This window comes from Dromaius novaehollandiae, chromosome 4, assembly GCF_036370855.1.
Source record: "Dromaius novaehollandiae isolate bDroNov1 chromosome 4, bDroNov1.hap1, whole genome shotgun sequence".
Lineage (NCBI taxonomy): Eukaryota > Metazoa > Chordata > Aves > Casuariiformes > Dromaiidae > Dromaius > Dromaius novaehollandiae.
Window position 1 is genome coordinate 11,735,372 of NC_088101.1, and position 21,442 is coordinate 11,756,813.

The 21,442-nt window shown below is 41.1% G+C and overlaps 1 protein-coding gene across 6 annotated transcripts in view; it reads left to right on the forward strand.

Moving 5' to 3' along the window:
• ADAMTS3 (ADAM metallopeptidase with thrombospondin type 1 motif 3) overlaps window positions 1-21,442 on the forward strand; it is a 186,020-nt gene that overhangs the window by 73,078 nt on the left and 91,500 nt on the right. For all 6 annotated transcript variants that reach the window (XM_064510417.1, XM_064510418.1, XM_064510419.1 and 3 more), the window contains one exon: window positions 17,043-17,199. In XM_064510417.1, coding sequence (XP_064366487.1) covers window positions 17,043-17,199 — 157 coding nt within the window. The remainder of the gene's footprint in view (window positions 1-17,042; window positions 17,200-21,442) is intronic.

The window sequence follows — 21,442 nt, forward strand, 5'->3', positions numbered from 1 at the left end:
AGTGGGGCCTGGTCGGCCAGCTTCAGCAGTGTGAGACGGATACCGCAGTGTTGCCTAATGCAATAACGTCGTTCAGTATCTGGAATATTTGCAGTTGTCGATAATTCTGCAGTGTTGTTCATGCCTGCTGGATACAGGCAGCAGATAAACCTTGCTTCTGTGCGCTGTCATATTTGTGGTGCTGCTGACCTCAGGTGTCCCAGTTTCCATCCTCCAGATCGTGAGATGTTAATATTTTCGAATTCTTTTTATATGCTTTGTAATTTTGAAGTATTCCGCGCTTGATTTGAAGTTCTTTTTATTTTTCCTTCTCTGAAGGCTATCAAATGTCCTTACTTTTTGTTTTCTTTTCCACTTTTTAAAGGAAGCTATCATTCTGTTATGATCCCAATACTCCAGGAGTTGTGAAAACATCAAGTTTACTGCAAGAATTGGCAATCCTGTACATACAAAATTTAACTGTGGCATAGGGGCTAAGTACCCATTATCTTACACACTTCAGGCTCCTTTCACAGAAGTGGAATTTGCTATTGCACAGTCAGTACCATTTCACTATAAAATAATTACTAGCATAGAGCTTCTGTATTTGCCACAAAGATAAAACTTGTACTCAGTAAATATTTCCACAGAGATATGCTGGGCTTAGTGAGATACTTCACTTCACTGAGCATGTTCCAAGCATACTTTTCAGTTTTTAATAACTGATATTTCAAAACCGCGATTCCTTCTGTAAGGACAAAGCATTTTGTGTGCCAGTTCTGTGCCGTTAAAATGAATCTCTGTAGGTTTTCCAAGAACAAAAAATAGAGACACATTTTTCCACATAAAATCAAAGCTTGTTTTTTCTTCTTGTTTTCATATAACTCTAAGGGGTTCCATTGATTTTTTTTTTCATAAACTTTCTGAAAGGGGAAAAAACCCAAACTTTGGATTAAAACCAAGCATGAAAAATTTCAGCATAAGGGAATTTTCTTATGTATGTTCAAAGAGGAGGCTAAAAAGCTTAATTTTAGTCCTGTGCACTGACCCAGTAATATATTGCCATTTTCTTTTCTTCTGTGCAAATGCAACAGGATATTGGTTAGTTCTGTGGTTCTTCTTAATATCTGTTGCTTGTTAAAATGGTGCAGAAAGCTTCTGTGCATAGGAGAAGCAACCAAAACCTGTGGGAAAGGATTTTGCTTTCACATGAGATACAGAAATTAATGTGGAGTAGTCTTTTATTTGAAGTGTCTGTCAAAGACTACATTTTAAATGTAGTTACAGATCTCTGTCAGAATACCAGTCCGTTTTTATTATCCAGCCCAGCATCCTGGCTACTACAAGTCATACGTTTCATGAGGAGACTCTCACCAGCAGCTGCTTGACTGCACAGGGCGTGTGGGTTAGAAGGACGTCTGTCTCAGCTGAGGGCGTTAACCACTGTCGAATCTACTATGCGTCTATTATATTTTTAGGTTCATCGTGGCATGGATCAAGTATCTTATTTTTAAATATAGACCTACAAGACTCTGCATATTAGTGATCTGAATTCATCTAGCTTAATTCTCCATCTTCTCTTTTTATTTTTTTCATCTTTTGCTACATTAACGGGCCATTACAGACTGGCAAGCTCTTCTCCATTTAGTTATTTACAGATCATGATCAATTCCTTGTATTTTTAATTCCTGCTCTGCAGAATGGTCAGCCATGCATGTCTTTTGACTAGATTACATTTTTCACTATAGTGTCAAATGATTGCAATATTTTTATTGTTCAGATTACACTGACTTTACTAAGTATGTTTAAAATGAAGAATGTGTTTGTATTTACAATGAGTTTATTAAGCACTGGAAGAACTCTTCTTGGTTAAGGAAATGAGTGTATTGTTTCTGGTCAGCTTGACATTCAATACTTTAGTATGAGTGTATTTTAGTCTCTTATACATAAATTGTATCCATAGGTTGGAAGAGGATATTAAACATTCCTACATTTTCTGAGTTTTCATCCTGGTGTTCAGTTGAGCAAGTAATATTTTTTCTTTGTTGCTGCAGAAGATGTTTTTGCCTTAAAAAACTGGTACTGGATAGTCAGAAACTTGTGCCATGCGAATAATTCAGGTTGCTGTGAAATTTGAGTAGCATGTACTCTTTGAATATTTAATTTGATTGGAAATTGTTTTTAACATTTTTCAGTAAAGCTGTCTAATTGTAAGAATATTTTTAATTAGAAAAATCTTACAGTTCTCTATGCTGTCTGTTCTCCAAGAATTGAAACCAAAACAATTCAGAAACTGTTGCTTTAAATCCGAAATGGAAATGCCAGGAGTTCTGCAACAGATAAAGCGCTTGATACAGCATTGATTTTTATATCTCATTGATCTTCCGAAGTGGAAAAATTAACTGTTGAATTCCTGCTTGCTGTACCGGAAACAGCTAAAAGGGTGTTAGTGCTTAAGAGATGAAGAAGCCAGCAAGTGCTGATGTTTTGCCTCAAAACCCCTGTGTCTGCCTAGAGCCCAGGGAGTCTCAGAGGGATCCAGCGGGGGCTGGAGGCCCATCCGTGGGGCTGGAGGAATTGCATGTGCAGGCCTCTTTCTTTGTAGGCACCCAGCAACTGGATCAGTAACATCTGTTTCTCAAAATGTATACTGTAATACCATATTACTTTTTTCCAGCATTCTTCTAATGTGTAGTATTTTTTGTATGCCAAGTATGTTGAGACCATAAATACTTTAACATGCAGAAAATGTGCAGCAAGAGAAATATGTCCTTTTGGAAGGACTTTTTCATTCCCTGCCAGTCTCGCGAGCTGGACCTCAGCAGGGGCCTGTATCCCCTTACGTGACCGAGAACCCAACGTTGCCAGAGGCAAAGGTGCTGGTCACCCCTTCTCCAAGTGCAGTGCCACCGAGCATGGGTCCGTAGGGGTAGCCCGTGCCACCGCATGGGGTTGAGCCCGTGCCCCTGCCTGGTTCGTGACGCTCACAAACGGCTGCTCTCCTCGGCCGGCCTCCCTGCTCGCCTGGGATTCGCACCCTCCTCCCGAGGCTGCTTCGTTAAGTGTCTGCCTCGCTCCGCTCGTAACTTCATGTAGTGGCAACTTACTTCTGTCGGTATCATCGGAACTTGATATGTAATGTTTTCAGCCGCACTAGCAAATGCGTGAGGGCAGGACCTCTTTGATCACGGTCAGGGAGTGAGGCTTTCGGCTGTGTATCTAGCTACCCTGTATGTGCTGTAGGCATTTTCTCTCCAGCTGTTTCTCTGTTGCACGGTGCAGCTCCTTGCTTGTCCATTTTCTGCCACCGTTATTTCTTTTAGCCTACTCAAACTGTGGAAGAGTGTTCCCGCTGGCCTCGCTTTCTCAGGGAGCGCCCGAGAAGCTCCCTGGGCTCCCAGTGCCGCAGCAGAGAGGGAGCCTGGTCCTGGCCGTGGCAGGGACAGCAGAGCAGCAGCCCTCAGTCTCCGAGATCTGTCTGTCCGGCAGAGCCAACTTCCTCTTTTTCCGTTAGTTGTAATTCTCATAGCAGTTTGCAGTAACGGGCAATGGGGATAAAATAATGAATGCTACTTGCTTTTCTTTGTCTATGTACTTTTCTCTTAGCATTTTTAGTGAGATTAAGATAAAATTTTCAGCTGTGGTTGGTTAATTGTTCAGAGTTTGAACCGCATACCATCTGTGGTCACTTTGGTTAGCTCTCTGTATTTATACCACACCTTCTCCATCCTGTCCAATATTGTAGAAGTATCTGTAGCGTTTACTCACACATCTATCAGGTCAGTACCATATGTTGTATGCAACGTGGTGATACAGTAATATGGGCCAATGAGTCTAAACTACTCAAAAATGTCATAAATGGAATAAAAATGTGTAATGTTTAATTGCTTTCATTCTATTTTGATTGATAATTATGTACATGGATCAATGCAAGTTAGCTAAGCAGTAACTAGAGAAAGTAGAATAAATGGAAAAAGAGAAAAAAGTAGGCAGGCGTTACAGATAACTCAATGGTGTTGCGAACAGAAGGAGAACTCTTCCCTGGTTTGCCAGACGTGTTTTGTACGTAAGTAATGGAGCTCATATGTATGTATTAAGCTACTTGACTCCAACCGTCCACAGAAGTCTCACTGAACTGAGATTTATGGCATGTACTACGAAGGTATTATGAGGATGGCTGGGCTAATCGTGATTGTCCAGCACAGAACAATGTTACTGAGGATAGTGACTCTATGGAACGATTCTTTGGAAAGTAAGAAAAAGAGGCTCATTATGTAGCGAATCTTTTCTCTAGCAAGAAGGTGCCTCTGCACCACCAGATTGCCCACAGAAACGTCTCTGCGGGCATTCTGCCACAGCCTCTGCCCCAGCAGGTCGTGCAGGAGCACACAGGGTAGATACACCTTAGTAAGGAGCCGTATGTGAACGTCTGTGGTAGCTTACTAAATGTCGTCACTGGAATATGCAAATGTAGTGCTGCTATTTGCCAGTTCTGTTTAGTGGTTGAATCTGTTCTGATTTTCCATATTTTTATTGTTCTGTTTGTATGATGTATTGTTTGCTAAAATCAGATTCCTTCTTCCTCTGGGTGTAGGGAGTTGTAGGGTGTTGATCACTGATACGCAGCTTTTCCAGCAAGGTACTGGCTTGCCCTACTGTATTTATGCAATAGCTCGTTGTGCATGCTCTACACAGTATGTATACGTTCGGGTAAATCACCTGTCCAAGTCACCCCAGGAAAGGGGGGTGTCAGGAACGGGCTGCTGGTCCCACAGCTGGTGCAACCTGCTCTTTGCCTCCACCTTGTCAGGAGCTTGTTGGCCTTTTCCTGTGGTCAACAGCGTGTCTGTGGCATGATGGAGAAGGACAGAAGGGCTCCCTGGAAAAAGATGAAGGCTAGCCATGAGGGCTGCATCTACCAGAGTAATTTGTCAAAATCACAGCCCAATTCCTGCTTCCCTTTCTGAGTCAAGCTAATAAAAAAAGCCAGGAGAGTGAGTGAATTCACCCACCAGGTGAATTAACCTTGACCGGTTATGGACATAGACATGATGTATGTGAGCAGAACACTTGTGCCTTTTTGCTGTTAGTTTATGTCCTCAACCTTTTAAAAACACGATTCTCCCCAGCCTGTTTCCACACACTGGAGCATGGGTTCCTGTCCAAGGCGCAGGGAGCGCATGTGGGCTGCTGCCTTGCTCAGGCACAGAGTCTGCTTGCTTGCGGGCCTGCTTCCTGAGACCTGTCTGTAATGGATGCTCAAGACACCATCCACATACCATGAGGTAACCGCCTCTGCTCTTAACTCTGAGTCTGCATGAGATAACTCAGTGTTAGGCATTTTGCTGCCTGTTTTTACCTAAATAAAGAGATTAGTACTTGGCTCATGAAATTCTGAAGTGTAACACTTCATTCATCATCTGAAAAGGGGTATCGTGGTGCAAACTGCACAACTTCAGAAATTTGTAGAATATTTCATGCTTCCTATATTACTTAGCTTTTTTAAAGAAGAAACCTGGAGAATCAGTTGATTCTTGACAAAATATGGATCCCACGTGGCATGCAAAATAATATCCGCACAGTGAATTTCAGGTATAACCCTAGAGCTACACATGTAGGAAACTTATAATCAATTTCCACCTACCGTAGCTGTGTTTTGGTGGAGGCAGGCAAGGGAAATGTGCTGCAGGCAAAGCATCCTTCTTTGCTTTTATTTTTCTTCCAATAAATCAGCCAGTGTTCAGTGTGGCTCCAAAAAGTTTTCGTCTTTGGATTAAAAAAGTGAGCAGCAGGTAGCTGTGACGCAGGTTTTGCACAGTCATTGAACTGAACACACCTTAAACTAACAGAGAGGGTGAAAGGTAGTAGTGTTTTTGCGCTGAATCTGTGTTTTTAGACGAGGCAGCACCTTTTTTATAAAAGCATGTTTATATCGACTCCTTAAGAAGTTTAGACTGGAGGGCTGTCTCCAGAAACTGCCCCCCCTCCCCTTTTGCCAAGTCCCATATGTTTGTCTTGGCAGGATGCAGTGTCTGCTTGGCTGGTGCTGGGATATTAAATTGAGGGAACACAGAGCTCTTGATGCTTTTCAATGGGGCTTCTATTTAGTTAGCGGCAGGATAGAGCTGTCAACCACCTGCGATTGTCCGACAGGAAAAAAGGGAGAAATAAAAAGGGTGGGGGGAGACTGCTGAAAACGTTTTCCAGTGTCATCAATCAGACGGTCAGAAGGAAGCGTTTTCTGGGAGGGAGCAGCTTTGTCTTGCTTCGATTGTTTAGTTCCGTGCACACAACTGCGCTGGGTCCTTTTCTTGCGGCTCCGGCTCCATCGGCGTTGGTGGTGGGTGAAATAAGTGACTGTGCTAGCTGAAACTGCTCAGGGTGTCACAGTCTGTCTTGTTATTTAACTTATCACATGTTCAGAGTGTGTTAAGAGATTTCGTGAGGAGCCAAACAATCAATTAGTGGCCCAAAGCGAGAGCAGATTTCAGATATTCCAATTCTGACACTTAGGAATGCTGTATATACCTCAGCATTTCATTTCAAAGGCACGTGCGGTGACTGATTCTGTCATTTACTGTGTAGCAAATCAGGCAGACGGGAGTTCCTCCTAGATACTCGTTCTGAGCTGGCAGAAGGTGAAACTAGGCTTGGCATATGGGTGTCCCACTTTGAATAAAATGCTACATAACAGCATTTCTCAGTCAAATAAGTCCCTCTTCTACTCCCATTCAATGCTTTGAAGAATGGGAGGAGTAATACAGAGATTTGGAGAAATCTCTAGCAGTACAGGAGTAATCAATCAGTATTTTTGCAAGCTTGAAGACTATGTCGAGGTTCGTCTTTATTCTGCCTCTGACTTGTTGCTCCGAGTATCCTACTTCTCTTTCTTTCATTCAGAAAGAACATGTCAAAGGCACTCGTTTGCCTACACTGTTTCACTTGCAGGATTTTCTTGGTTTTGGACCAGGTGAGGCAGAATGGCCTATGGCTAGTACATAGGCTGAGAGGTGGTGTCTTCGCTGCAAGAGAGAAGAGTTCCCTTACCTCTTTTTCAAGGTCAGGTACCAAGGTGGTGGAGGAACTTCTCTGTAAGCGTGTTCGTCTTCTTTTTGCACGCAAGCTCCATGCCTTTACAGTTGTCATATGAACGTGGAGAACAGTGAATTATGTAACTTTATAGACCTATATTTTGGGGCCCAGCCTTCCTGACCTTGTGTAGCTGTAGTCCCTTTATTCCCAGATCGCACAGTGACAATTGGTCTGAACAGTCAGGGGCACTGAAGGCGTTACAGTACATCTTACAGCCAAACTTGTCTGCGTCTTCCCCTATTTCCTCACTGTTGGATTGAAGTTGTTGGATTTAGGTTAAATCCTTCTAAAGTAACTATAATTCATAACCCTAAACATAGCCTCTCCTCTAAAATGGGAGGTGGCTGTCTTGTGCAGGCAATTTTCCCCTTTCCCAGTGGATTCTTAGCTGTCCTTGGACTGGAAAGTAACTGTCCTGGCCCTTTCACACATGCCTGCTCCCACGTGTGCTGAGGTGCAGGGAGTGGTACAGCCCGCTTCATAAAACCAGCCAGAATTCAAACAGCAGAGCTGCTTGGGTACTTTGTGAAGAGAGTCAACCTCCTAAAACATCATGATCTGTATCGGTGTCACCATAGGCAGTTACCAGAGAGTCTGCTGCCTGATAGGGAGCTACCCATTACAAGTGTGAAATACTAGAGAAAGGCTAGTATTTGAAACTCATCCAGCACTGTTTGCCAGTGTGTATTCTTTAACTCAGTCAATTGGTGACAGCGATTATGTTCTTGTCATTTTGACTTCCCTCCTCGGTAGAGTACAATTGAATAGCTTATTTTTATTGCTTATTTGTCATCACCTGTGTGATACTGAAGGACTCTGAGTTGGAAGTTTCTTCTAGAGGGAAGGTGGGTTTGTATTCTCAGATCCCTGTGCTTTTTGCTGATATTTTGCTTTCGGTAGTTTGCTGGTCTCCTATGAACGCCTGTTCTGTTGCCTGACTTCACACAGGCAACCTCTTTCTGCCGAGCAAACTCCAGCTTGCTTGCTAATCTGCTTCTTGTATTACTGACAAGCTACTTCATTTAGAAAAGAATGCAGAGCCTTGAATTTGATCTTAAATTTCAATTTTGTAAGCTGTTAGCCTCTACTATTTCAGTTCTTCACAGTAAAAACACAGAATGTGTATTTCCAAATTACTCTTTATATTACAGAAGGGCATCAGTATCTTAAGCTGGATAAAAGATGCCTGTAATATAAATGAAGATTCCCATGTTGGGGAATGCAGTGAAGCTCTATTGATCACGTATCCCTCAAGGTGCAGTGTAATCAATTATGCATTGGATGACTGACATTTTTTTAAATTGTTAAGTTTTATACCATGGGTGCAGTAAGAGCAGGTCTGTAATGTGTATTCAGGTGGAGCAGCTACTGTTTTGCTAAAAGCCTGTATAATGGTTAGCTGCACGAAAGCTACATCGAATAGGTAAACATTTGACTTCAGGATGCCGTGAAGGTCGTTGTCTCCCTGGTCGTCGTATTCAGTGTAGCACAATGGCTCCGTGTCTTTATGAAAGCAGCTGAAAGCAGACAAATATGGCATTTAATCTAAGAGTGTGAACTTGTATAGAGGAATACAAAGCTAATCAGCATGGCATGTAGTGTATTTGTGCACTTAATATTGTCAGAAGAGAGTGGCATTTCATGTTTATCCGTGGAAGACCCATTTTAAGCATCAGGTACACTGCGGAGCAGGTATTTGCATGCCAGTCTGCAGAGCCAGCTCTAACCTGCTGGACCTGGCATATCTTGTTCAACGCAGTGCTGTTTGTCCTCAATTTGTAAAAGGCTTTTATTAAATAAGTAATTCTAATTAACTGCCAGAAAAGTACTTATATATTGCTCCCAGTTTCTGGTTGGGAGGGGGAAAGTACAAACTAAAAAAAAAGAAAAAAGGAAACACTCAGGTTTTAAGTCTCGAACAATCTGGAAACAAAGGACCTTGTTAGAAAAGTTTTAGTGAAGTACAGTGAGCAGGATGGGGTGTGAGCAACAGCTTCTTCTTGGGCGGGACATTTTGGATGTGATTTTTCTTTCTTCCGTAAGTGAAAAATATTTGGGGGAAAGAAAGAAAAAGCACCTGGCAACAAAGCTACTCTTAGTCTTTATGTCTTTACACTTTACTCCCAGGTATGCCACATTGGTCTGGGAGTAACCATCTCACAATGTATAAATATCTTAAAATTGTATTTCTGTTTTGCTTAAGGCAGCCCTTCATGTTCAATTCTCTCACCATTCAAAGCTGGCTTAGGAGAAACTGCTGCTAATTAACACCTCGGTTCCCCAGAGTAGCACGTGAACGTTTTAAAAATTATTTCTGTATAGTAATATAGCATTAAGGGCAATTTAAGAACATAATTGATATATTACCTTCTCTGTGCTATATTCATTATGACTTAAAAAAATGCATGTGGCTCCAGGGTTTGCAAAATACTGATACCAACTGAAATCTAATCTTGTGAAAGTGAGCATATACCTTGATTACAATGATAGTAAAGGCACAGAAACATTTGGATGAAAGCTGTTTTCTGTGGAAATTATTACCATACTATGCATTTATTGGAGGGAATCTCTTATTCCTTTAAAATAAAGCCAATGGAAAATAGTTATACTTGTTAGATTTTAGCTAAAAATTCTGCATCTCTCTTCATAAAAGTATGCATTTGTAGTGATATGAAAATGGGCAGCACAGAAACTGTTGTGGTAGAAAGTGTGTAGAGTTAATTGGGATAATGATACTGGCTTCTAGATGTAATCCTCACTACTGGAGCAAAGGGGGATATCGACACAACTGGCTTCAGTTTCAGGTAGCAATTTACCAGTAGTGTTAGGGAAATGCATCCTGAACCTTTGCAGCCCAAGCTGAAAATGGAAGACTTCTCACAGCAGTATCCTTTAATGTTCCCTGGTTTGGGCTTTCTCTCCCCCCCCGCCCCTTCCCCTGCCTCCAACTTTGAGCCCTTTTCACTGAAGCATGAAACTGGAGGGTTGACCAGGGGAAGCTCGCCATGCGTGTGTGCTGCTTGCTGCTCTCTTCCCTTGGGACCTGCCAGGGCCACTGTTGTATGAGATGAGGAGAAGTCACGAATTGGTGCTGGGCTCTCCCTGAGTCAAACTCCTTCTACTTACCTCCCTTTATTCCTACTCCCGACTTGGCTGAAAGCTCCGTATTTGCAGTTCCTTTAGCTTTAAACCAGTATGCTTTGATGTAGTTAGAAGATCCACCAGATGCTGCTAATATAGCGTGCATACTTTGATCTAATCTAAAAATGGAGTCCTTTAATCATTTTCTTTATATCTTTTTAGTGGTTCCCATTAAAAATTCAGTGTTCTTTTCGAGCATTTGTGTACAGATATAAATACATGTAATGCTTGATTTCAGTTTGCCAATGCGCCTGTGGTGTATTTGAATTATACCAGTATCTGTCGATGGATCAAGCGTCCTACTGTGCTAGATGCTATAAAACACAGAACGTAATGACAGCCCCTGCGTTGAAGAGCTTATAGATGTAAGTATGAGACAGGAGGAAACAGACACCAATGGGGCAGTAGATGGGAACAGGAAGACAGTATTGATGACTGCAGTAGATAGAGTCTCAGCACTTCAGAAACCTAATTTTGGTCAAGCCTTTTCATAGGCAATTAGAAAAAGGGGTGTTTTGTGAAGGGATTAGCGTAAGAAAGCAATGTAGCTTGCACTTTTTGTGGGGAACACCTCCAGAGCACAAGAGGACAGTAAGCAGGAAAAAACAACTTACTTGATGACAGAAGTGGGCGATGGAGGCTGGTACCAAAAGGTGAGAGCATTAACTGACCTCTGTTACTCAGCATGAGATGATAGGTAGGATAGGGATACTCTGCCATAGGTTTCTTTGGTAAAATGAATGCACCGTAGAAGTTAAACACTCAAAGCGTTTCCTGCTCTCAGGTGGCCCTTTGTGGCAAGTGTTGGCAGTGCTTGCTTTGATTGTGGCAGTTACTGCGACTCTGCTGCCTTGCTAAACAAACTCTTTCACTTTCTGACGTTTGAGGGTGGGCTTTTCAAAACACACCTGAGAACTGAACAACCTGCCCTCATTGAAAAGCACTAGAAATGGGGCATTTAACTTCCTAAAATACTTTTGAAAATCCCACCCATAATGTTTACTCAAATATTAAAGTTAAATGTATCCATTCTTAAGTGTCACTCCACAGTTCTCTGTTGTATTCCTGTGAATGAATGCTTCTTTCCTCTCTTGCAGCTAATACCCTATGCATATTTATACAGAATCATGTTCCCCCTTAAATGCTGTTGATTTTGGCTCAGTAAGTGGTTCCTTAGTTTAACCTGCCCTTGTAGGTTATTTTCTTAAGGCTTTATATCATTTGTAATTCCCTTATTTTTATTGTCTGTGTTTTTCTGCATTTGAAAAAAGACGGTTTTCCAGGTTTTGCGTTTATCAGTGTAGTTTCTGATAATAATACATCATTTGCTGTCCTCTGAAATTCTTGTAGGTGTGCTGCATGTGCCAGACTAGATTTACATTTGCTTTCAGGTACCTTTTGTTACGACTTCAGACAGGACCTGTTCCTGCTCCTGTTTTGTTCAGTGGAGAGGCTTTCCTTCAGTTTACTATGAGCCCTCACTTCTGGACTGAGGCAGGCAAGAAGAGTTGCAAGGGTGAAATGCATTAGTGGTAATGAGTCAATTAAAGACAAAATTACAGATATTAGGCAGCAAGGCGGGTACCCAGAGGATGTTAAAAAGAACTTCAGCAGTTTTCCCCTATAGTACCCTTCAGTGAGGGGTCCTGTGTGCCATTTTGAAACTGCAAGAAGTGAGTCTGCAGGAAAGCTGAGAACTTAATCCACTTCCCCAGAGTCTCGGTCGAGGTTGAAATAGTGCTGAGAACAGACGGATTTATTTCCCGGCCTTCTCACTCGCTGTGCCACAAAGAATTCTTTTGGCTTTTTGTAGTTTCGTTGTGTTCTTGTTTTCATGTTTTAAGGCATATGAGGACGGTTCTGGATAAACTTCACAGAAGCACAGATTTAAAACTGCATCTTTCAGTTGATGGAAATATGGAACATTGCTAATTTATAAGAAAAAGTAGTAAAATTAATAGCATTCCAAGATCTCAGACTATGCTTTCCTGTATTGCTCCATAAATGTGGTTTTGTAAAAAAAGAAATTTCCACTACATACTTCTTTCTTGAAAACCCACTGCAGTCTATTCTCCAAGTGAGTCTTTAAAAATATGTGCTCTAAACACCTGCTTGCTTTTCTCGCTGGTGAGGGAATAAAATACTGGGTTGACAGTAGAGTTTACAGTGATGATTCCATTGAAAATTTGGCAGCTGCTTATGGGTGGGCTGTATAAACCCAAGCCCCTCTTTCTCCATTCATTTGGAAAACTCCACGTTCTTTTTATTCCTGAAATCTAGAAAAAAGTTTGAGAAGGGAAGGAAAGTTGGGTTCTGCGTTCACACTTGAGAGTAGGCTGGAAACAGGGAGCAAAACTGTTCCTGTTGATTGTACATTTCATTTTCCACTAAGAAGAAACAAATTTGGATACTTACAAAAATTTGTCTGCTGTCCTTTAGAATGTGCTTTGTAACGTAATGCTGCTATATTAATTTGGACACTCATATACGGAATGTCAGACAGAGCATAATAATATTTGTACTTTTGTACCGTTTGCTGTAAAAGCAAAGCAAGGGTGAGTATCTCAAAAGTGGGTGCAAATTAATTATTCAAAAGCATGGAGAAATGTATTTGATTTCCACAGGAGTGATACAAAATCCATTCTACAAATGAAGCAAAGAGTAAAACAAGGCTGAAAGGTGTGGAAAGGATGAGGGAGAATGCAAGTGAGAAATCATGCTGAGTAAAAACAAAATGTCTTGCTGTTAGTATAACTGATGCTCTTTTTTGACCCATGTACATTTTTTACTTCTTCAGCCCTTTAGGTTTGGCTTTTCACCACAAAGCCACAATTGCCTGGTCTCCACTCTAGTTCTTCATTTCTCTTTTGGGAATGTGGGGAACAGTGTTCCTCCAAACAGCACATCGCTGTGTTTGGTAAAGGATCTGCGCGTGCTGCCTTCAGTCTGTGTGAGTTATTTGACGGTTGTGTATTTTTAATCAACGTGTCTGCTGTGCCAGAGGGAGGTTGTTAGTTGTTCTGAAAGTCAGATCATTGGTCTTGCATTAGATCTGCTGGATACGGAGTTTTCCAGGAGCCCCGTGTTGGTGATGAGTGGTTGGAAATCCAGCCCTTCAGCTCCATTTGCAAGTTTTGCTGAGAGATTATTTGCGACACATTTATTTGAAATTCTGGGCTCACACCTCAGAAGAGATTAAATCCACTGAAATCAGCGGAGGTGACTGCTTCCATAGAGCTAAAGAAAAGGTAGAGGTACACCCTATATCTGTATAAATAGTCAGCCATAAAAGCTGTAGAAAAAATAGGTCAGTATAACTCTGACTGTAGTGGGATCTAGCTAGGAGGAAAGGAGCTGTTAAGATCAGGCTGCTTACAGAGTCAGCTTCTATTGCCATTTGCTTTAGTTGTTCAGTAACAGTTTATCATCAGCAATGGGACTGGGAACACACTGGTAGCTTGGCACTGGGTTGGGGGCACTTGGAAGAGGTTATAATGATAAAAACCGCTTGATTAGGATTGCGTTGTTAATTCTAAATTGCGGATGCTGCATTAGCCGTCTGTAATTCCAGACGTGAGCCAAGGCAAAGAGGCTGCTGTGCATCCTCTAAAGAAAAATCTGGTGTGTGCTGCAGTAATCGTGCCAGGCAGTAACAAGCTAGGATAGAGTATGCTTTGTAGATGTAGGTGCTGGCCTGTTTTGCCAGATAGGTTTGCATGGCAAGTCACCTTGAAACTATGCCATTTATCTCAATGTTTATACTTCTTAAATTTGCATTTTTTCATGGGAACTATGTGATTAGTTTAGCATGATTAGGCGAAATGAGATGTTCACTTTGGGTATTGTCCTTTTAATTAGTAATTAGACTTTTAAAATAGCAACTATTTATGTCTCCTGTTAATAATTTATGTCTCCTGTTAATAAGGAAGGGTTATCAGCATTTGTAAAGTTAGGGGGAATCTTCTGAGGTATAGATAATGAGTTACGGTGTAAGGGGGGTGGGATGTGTTAGGCCTGTTGAAGTGTTTTATGGGGGATTGTAAAAGTTGAAACTGTATTTGATGCTTGCAAATTGTTCTTATATGCCTTTCACAGAAAGGCACACCCATTCTCAGAAATACAGTTGTGGACTCCTTTCTTCTTTGTAGATTTAGCACAGAAAAGAAAAAGCATACGTTAAAGCTGGAAAATGAAGCCAAGCTTTGCTTGTGAACAGTGTGCTCCTTGAATAGAGCTACTTCCAAGTCATAGGCAAACAGCTTCACAGAAAATCGGTTATTTACACAAAACTTGTATGCCAAGATAAGGTCTTATACCAGTAACATAGCAACTGCAGGTACAAAACTCACTTTTGCTTAGAAAAATGGCAAGCAAGCAAGCCATTAACATGCAAAGGGACTTGTTAATTCCCAATCTAATAATGTGCAGTAGCCACATGAAAAACTGATTTGTGCTGCTAACCTGAGTTACTCCAGCCCAAAATCTTAGTTATTACTGCTGTTCATGTAATGAAAACAAAGGAGAAAATGTAGTATTTTTATTTATGTAGTTTAACTAATATTTGAAGAAATATGTTAATTGAAAAGGTGACTAGATGTAAGAAAACAGTTGGAGCAGGGAAAGCGAGTGGTGAAATACTATTTGTGATTTTTTTGAATGGATATTTTGATTAAAATACTAATTTTTAAACTCTTAGACCTTCATAATTTTGTCTCCTTGTATTTGACAAATGATTTCTGTCTAGACTATAATAATGTCCATTTGTTCCCAAAGAAGATCTGTTCAGCATTGTCGTAAATGAGTTTGATGGCATTCAAAGCTCGAGTTTGCGACTGTAACTAGCCCTCATGGGCTGGGGGAGCCCCGAGGCAGTTTGCACAGGTATCAGGATTGTGTCACTCCTTCAGATTCTGAGATCCAAGATCTCTGTGGCCCCCACTATCAATGTGCTCTTACAGGGCCTTATACAGGAATCCCTGGCCACAGCTGGGGTTTCTTGGAGACCCTTGACGCAGCATAAAAGAAACAAGACTCCTAGTCAAGCCTTTAGCTTCCATAGTTTCATCAGCGGATGCATTTTTGTTAATGAAAAAAAATGCATCACTCAGCTGATATTAAACTGTTGCAACAGCATCCAAGATTGGAATGCCATTTTGTTGATAAAATGCTTTGTTTTAGATCGACATGACTTCCACCTTTTGGGGGAGGTCCGTCAGGGCTAGCTACAGCCAGATTTTATTTTTAACACTTGAAAAAGTCACCAAAACCTTTCGTTTTGCATGGCGAAATAGCAAGTGGCAACTGTACCTTAAGGTACAACTGGAGTCACATCACGGATTACGTATAAGACTGTCTCTAACGCTCACCTGTATAACTGAGGCAGGGTGATTTAGAAGGAGTGAGAGCGGCCGGTTTTGCGTACCTTCGTTTTTAGCCGAGCAGAGCACAGGCTTTGACTCCAGGATGAAACGTTTGCAGAAGTCATAGCATGCCGTAGGCAGGCTGTGGGGGCATTTCCCCGTTCTCACGTAGCTCGCACCTGCCAATGTGGGCAATGGCAGAGCCTCGGCAGAGGTGGTGCAGGGACGGCTCCTGCGTGCAGCGCACCTGCTGGTTTTCTCCATCCGTCTCCTGTAATGACAGGACAGGCATCCGAGTCACAGAGATCCGGTGACGGCAAGAAGCGCCCTGGTAGCCACCCCTTTATCTGTATACTTGCAGTTCAGCTCTTTGCGAGTGAAATGGTCATACTGCAGGAAGAGGGAGAAGAGAAGAACATTTTATAAAAGGAAAGTCAGAGACATCATACTCATCAGTGGTTCCTCTAATGGATTTTACATACATATTCATGTTTTGTATTTGAATGCATTTGATAATAACTTAGAGATCCCTCCAAATACATACACTACTGGGTTTCTTTTTCCAGTATTTTCACATATTCTCTGTCTGTTTGTCCCCTATATGATGTTCTTGTGCGACCTGTGTCAGAAAGAGCATAGTCTTGCTGCCCTTAGACTTAAGGGCAGTTTCAGAACTGAAGGCCTTTACTAAGGGTTTTTTAAGTGACTGTTTCCTTGAGTGTATTGCCAGATTTCTTCACCATTATTTACTGTGATTTATATTCAAGTGTCAGCAGAGAAATTTTTCCTCCTGACCATGAGTCTCTTTTCCCTTAAATTGAACTTTCACAGTGTGACTTAATCCAGTGAGTTTAATTGTAGTAAGCATCAGGATAAATCTGCCTTGTCTGTGAACCCATTCCATAGCCCTTTTTCAGGAGGAAGACATAAAGAGAAAGGGTTTTAAAGAATTGTCAATAGCTACATAGTTACAGGACTGAACAATATGCATTTGTTTAAGTATGAAACCATATGGCTTCTACTGATTTTAATGAGATAAAATGAAGGGCCGGAGCATTTAAATGATTCAGAATACATGCGAGTTAGAGATTTGCACTGCAGTAAGCAGTGCTCAGCATGCCACACTTAAATTATAAAATAGCTGTGTATAACATACAAATGACAAACTCCTATATGACCTTGGTCTTAGTTGTGTTTTTGATGGAGTAATCTATCTCATACATAGACGTGATCTTTTCTTAAGGCCTCTGAACATAAACTTCAGCCCAGATTAAAATCCTCAGAATGCAGAGGGATATCGTACCTGGCCAGAAGTCCACATAAAAGGCACTCAGTGGTAATTTGCTTTTTATGGTACAGTAAAGCGCTCTTTTATACTTCACCTGTTATGATGTTTGTTTGTTCTTAAAGCATGAGGCCAGGTCCGTAGACTCTTGACGTAATTGTATGCTTTCTCTCTTTCCTTACCAGGCTGGAATGATAAGAACTGATAAGGATGAATACTTCATTGAGCCTTTGGAAAGAGGAAAGCAAATGGATGAGGAAAAGGGAAGAATTCACATGGTGTACAGGAGATCAGCTGTAGTGCAGCATCCCACTGACATGCTCCCCGATGTCCATACGGAAGGTACAGTACATCTGCATGCTTGTTTAGAAGTCTATTCCAGGTAACTATACCCTATATTAGCTTTTGAAAGCGGCAGTTTTGACTGAGCTGGTTGAGAAATAAAACGTGTAAACGTTTTGCTGAAATATGTCATCAGTCATATGCTAAGAGCAATTTCTCTGCTAAGAGCAGCATTTGTGCATGTATCTAGGAGAACAGAACTTAGCCATGTGTTTTTTTTTCCAAGAAATGTTGCAAAATGCTTGGGTTTTTCTTCCTTAGACAAAAGGACAAAGTTAACATTGATTTAACTGGAAGCAAGTCTCAGCTCTACGTAATTCAGTAAGATATTGTGGGCTATTACATGTTAATAGAAATACTCATGTGACTTTAATACCTTGTGTTGTTATTAAGGCTAGCTTGTCTGCACAACTTTTGTTTAAAATTTAGGTCTCATATCTTTTCTGAGTAATAGTTAGATTGTGCCATTGACTGACATTTCCCTGCCTCCCCCTCCCTGCCTTCTACAGGTTGCAGTTAATGCAGTTTGAAAACAGTTGCCCTGGTTGGATATATGTTGACATATCCAAGAGTTCCTCTTAGTCTTAAAGACAATGTCTTTAGTCCATCTGAAAATAATTATTGTGTAGTTTAATCTGTTCAATTGTATGCTTCCCCCCGCCCCCCATTAAATGTTATACAAATCCCTATCAGCCAACACATTGCATAGTGAACCCGGATGGTTTTGATATTATAGGCAGTGTTGTATATTAAAGAGCAGCTCCATCTCCTTCACTGTTCAATCTTTTCTTTTTGACATCTCTCAACTTCTCAAACTCCTGTTTGTGCTTTCTTGGACTTTCCTGTGTTCACAAGTTCTTGCACCTTTTAAGGGTTTGAGAGGAATTAGAAGAACTAGAACATGAAGAACGAGCATTAGATACAAATACTTGAAAAGAGAGGAGGAAGCACTCCCTCATTGCCAGTCCTCATGGACTTAATGTGTTTGGTGTGGTTTGGGAGTTGCTTTCTCTGAAAAGGTGTGTAGGAATAGAGAGTTATTTCAGATAGCTCAAGCTTTCTTTAGTCTTTCAGAAGATCGGTCTGCTTCAGTGAGTTAAGCATCTCTAGCACCCTTCACATTCTCCGAGACGGTTCTCAAGGAACAACTTGCTGTATCCCATACAACTCTGGAAGAAGTACAGCTTTTTGTTTTAAATGGAAGTGGATATGAGGGGAGAGAGGTATTTGTGTCTACCAGTTGAGTACAAGACTGGACAGTAAACAGCTGAACGTAGTGTAATGTTTCTGAGCATGTTCTGAAGCCTGGCTCATGCTCTAGAGAGCTGGGCACTGCTGATTGTGGTTCACCAACCTGTTCCACTCCTCCACACCACTGTATTTGGAGCTAACTTGTTGATATTTTTTTGAATTTGAATTTCCCAAAGGGGAAAGAGTAGCCACCAGTTTGTTCATTCACATGAGTAACCATATCTAGTTGAAAGATGCTAGTGATGCAAGAGTATGGTCTGTCCCATAGAACATCCAGCTTATCACTGTAGGAAAGTGATGTATACTTCCTAGATTGCGGCAGTATTTTAAAGGCACTCTTCTCCTGTAAGAAATCGGATCATTACTTGCTGAGTTTTTTTCTTGGGTAAACTCTTAACTACCGTTAAAGAATTGGCACTATAGAGTAAACAATGTCATGTGGTTTTTTTTGGCTTTCTTATGTTTGGATCCTGCCACAGTTTTGGTTTTGCTAATAAATTCCCTTTCTGTGAACTGATATGGAACATCTGGGGAATGTGGTCTGCATGTCCCTATCTGTGCCTCTGAGCTAGAACAAACCTGCAAGTATTATTAAAGTCTGTCTTTAGAGCAGACTTCTAACATCCTTTCAGTGAATATTATACATGCAAAAACTCCCCTTGGTTATTGCCGCATCAGACAGTTTGATGTGCTAGATATGCTGCTTATTACACGGCTCATTTTCAGCTTAAAAATGGTCAGAGAACTTCTGAACAACACAAGCATAAGACCATGAGCTACCTTGGTGATCCTGGCAATAGTGACTTGAACAGTATGGCATACCCGCGAGACCAGGCATGGTCTTGCTTTTGTGAGAGTGCTGTAGGTATATCCGCTGCTTTGGATATTTTGAACATTCTCCCAAGAGAGTTTCTTAAAATGTGTTTGAAGACTTTTCTTCCAGAGCTGAGCTACTAGTGGTCTTTAACTTCCAGTTGTGTCTAAAGGTCTGCTTTTCACATTGCTGTGATGTAAACCACTTCCCAGTTTGTTGTGAAAACTGGAAGGTTTTCCTGTCATTCAATGAGAAAAAGTTAGCTGGCTAATTTTCCTTCCCAGTTTCTTTTCAGCTGACATGATTCTTTGGCTTTTAGCCACCTTTCATAATTATTGACTGCACCCAATTACTGACTACACCCAATTATTGACTATGCTCAGTTGGATAAAGCCTGTTCCTATTACACTTTCCAAGTAGTCTGTGGTCCCATCTGCACTGTAGTTCAGTCTTCTACCTCAGCTGAGAGTAGGCACAGGAAAACAGTCAGACCTAATTCCTTTATCCTTACATCTTCAAGATGCATTTTAAGATACAAGCAATATCATGATGAAGGCAAGCTGTTGAAGCCCATGGAGCCTGAAGCATTACACATTTTCACAGGAAATCTAACTCACTTTTGACAGTTCAGAGCTTTTAAACACATTTGCGTTCAGATATTATGACACTATGAAACAGTTAGCAGTGGTTGAACAGCCTATTACATATAGATACATTAAAATCCTTCCAGATCTTCTCTGCCTCAGCCCTGCATGCCCAATGCTCTGGCCAGAGGCAGAAATGCAGAGTACAGTCTGTTAGTGGTTAAGAATGTCAGCCGCATCTTTAGCCAACACAGACAGGAATCCAAGGTTTTAGCAATGAAGTACGATGGCTCAGCAAATTAGACATTAACATTTTTTTTAGTTGTTGTTGTTAGTGAGGTTGTTATAAGAACTGGGAAGCGTTATGTGAAATTCCTCTACCATAATGAAATAGGATATACTGCATTGTGTTCTCTCTACAAGAAGGCACAGTTTTGTCAGATGTTATTGTCCAAAAAGCTTCCAACTCCAGCTCTACAAAGGAAGCTTTCAGTCTGACAGGACATCTGGTATTCCTGGAGTATTTTATAATGTTTGGGAAATTGTTGGACATTGTTTCAAACCGCTCATCAGATAGAATTAGAATAGGAATTCTAAGCTGAGGAAATTGCCAGCTTAAGATCAAGATATTAGCAGTGATCACAATACAGTGCAGCTTTTATTAGTTCATGTACTGTTTTCTTGTAGAAATAGACATACGTTTATGATACAGCTATTTCTCTCTCCTGCTTCCCTTTATTGGAAAGTTATTTGGAGTAGATTAAATTGGAGTTGAAACGAGCTTTCTTAGAAAGGTGGGAACGATAGATCTGAAAGGGTTTCTGCAGAAGACATTAGAATGCCTCAAGCTCTCAGATACTATGGGTGTGAGCCTTCCTACTTTCGCACCAATATAACCCTGTGCTGATTTCTATTTATGGTATCCATGGCTATTTATAGCCTCTTTAGGGAATGGCGGCATATGGCGTGCACCACAGTATTTTTTTCATCATTTGCTTTGTGTAGAGATTCGTTTCCTTAAAACGAATGAAAAACATGAAACATCCAAGAAATTAGATGGGAACTCCTGTCTCAGTTATTTGATGAATCCTGTAGGATTACTAACCTGTTAGCATTTATGGATAGGGCTTGGTTTTCCTTCCCTCTGCCTGTCTGTGCTAGGCTGAGTGCTGGGGATCTTCCACATCTTCACAGGCTGAAAGGCTTTGCATACTTCCTCCGCATCCTGTTTCATTAAGCACAAGAAAAAGCCTCTCAAAACAGGCAGTTCCTAGAAGATAGGAAGGAAGGTGAACACATCAGAAAGAAACGCAAGGAGTGAAGTGATAAGATAGCACATGCATTTTTCTTATCGACTCATCTTCTCTGAAGTTATGGAGTTAGGAACACAAAACAAAGACTGAGCCTTTAGTAGATGGCACAGATATCCTTTGAACTGGAGAGGGCGGGGAGGCTTTGGTTTTTTTTTTTTCCTGTTGCTTTGGGGGTATTTTGATTGTTTTTGTGTGTATGGCCAATTTAGACACCTTGAAGAAATTTAACTTTCAGAAAGATGTGAGCATCTGTACTCTGAAATCAGACAGCTCCTTGGTAT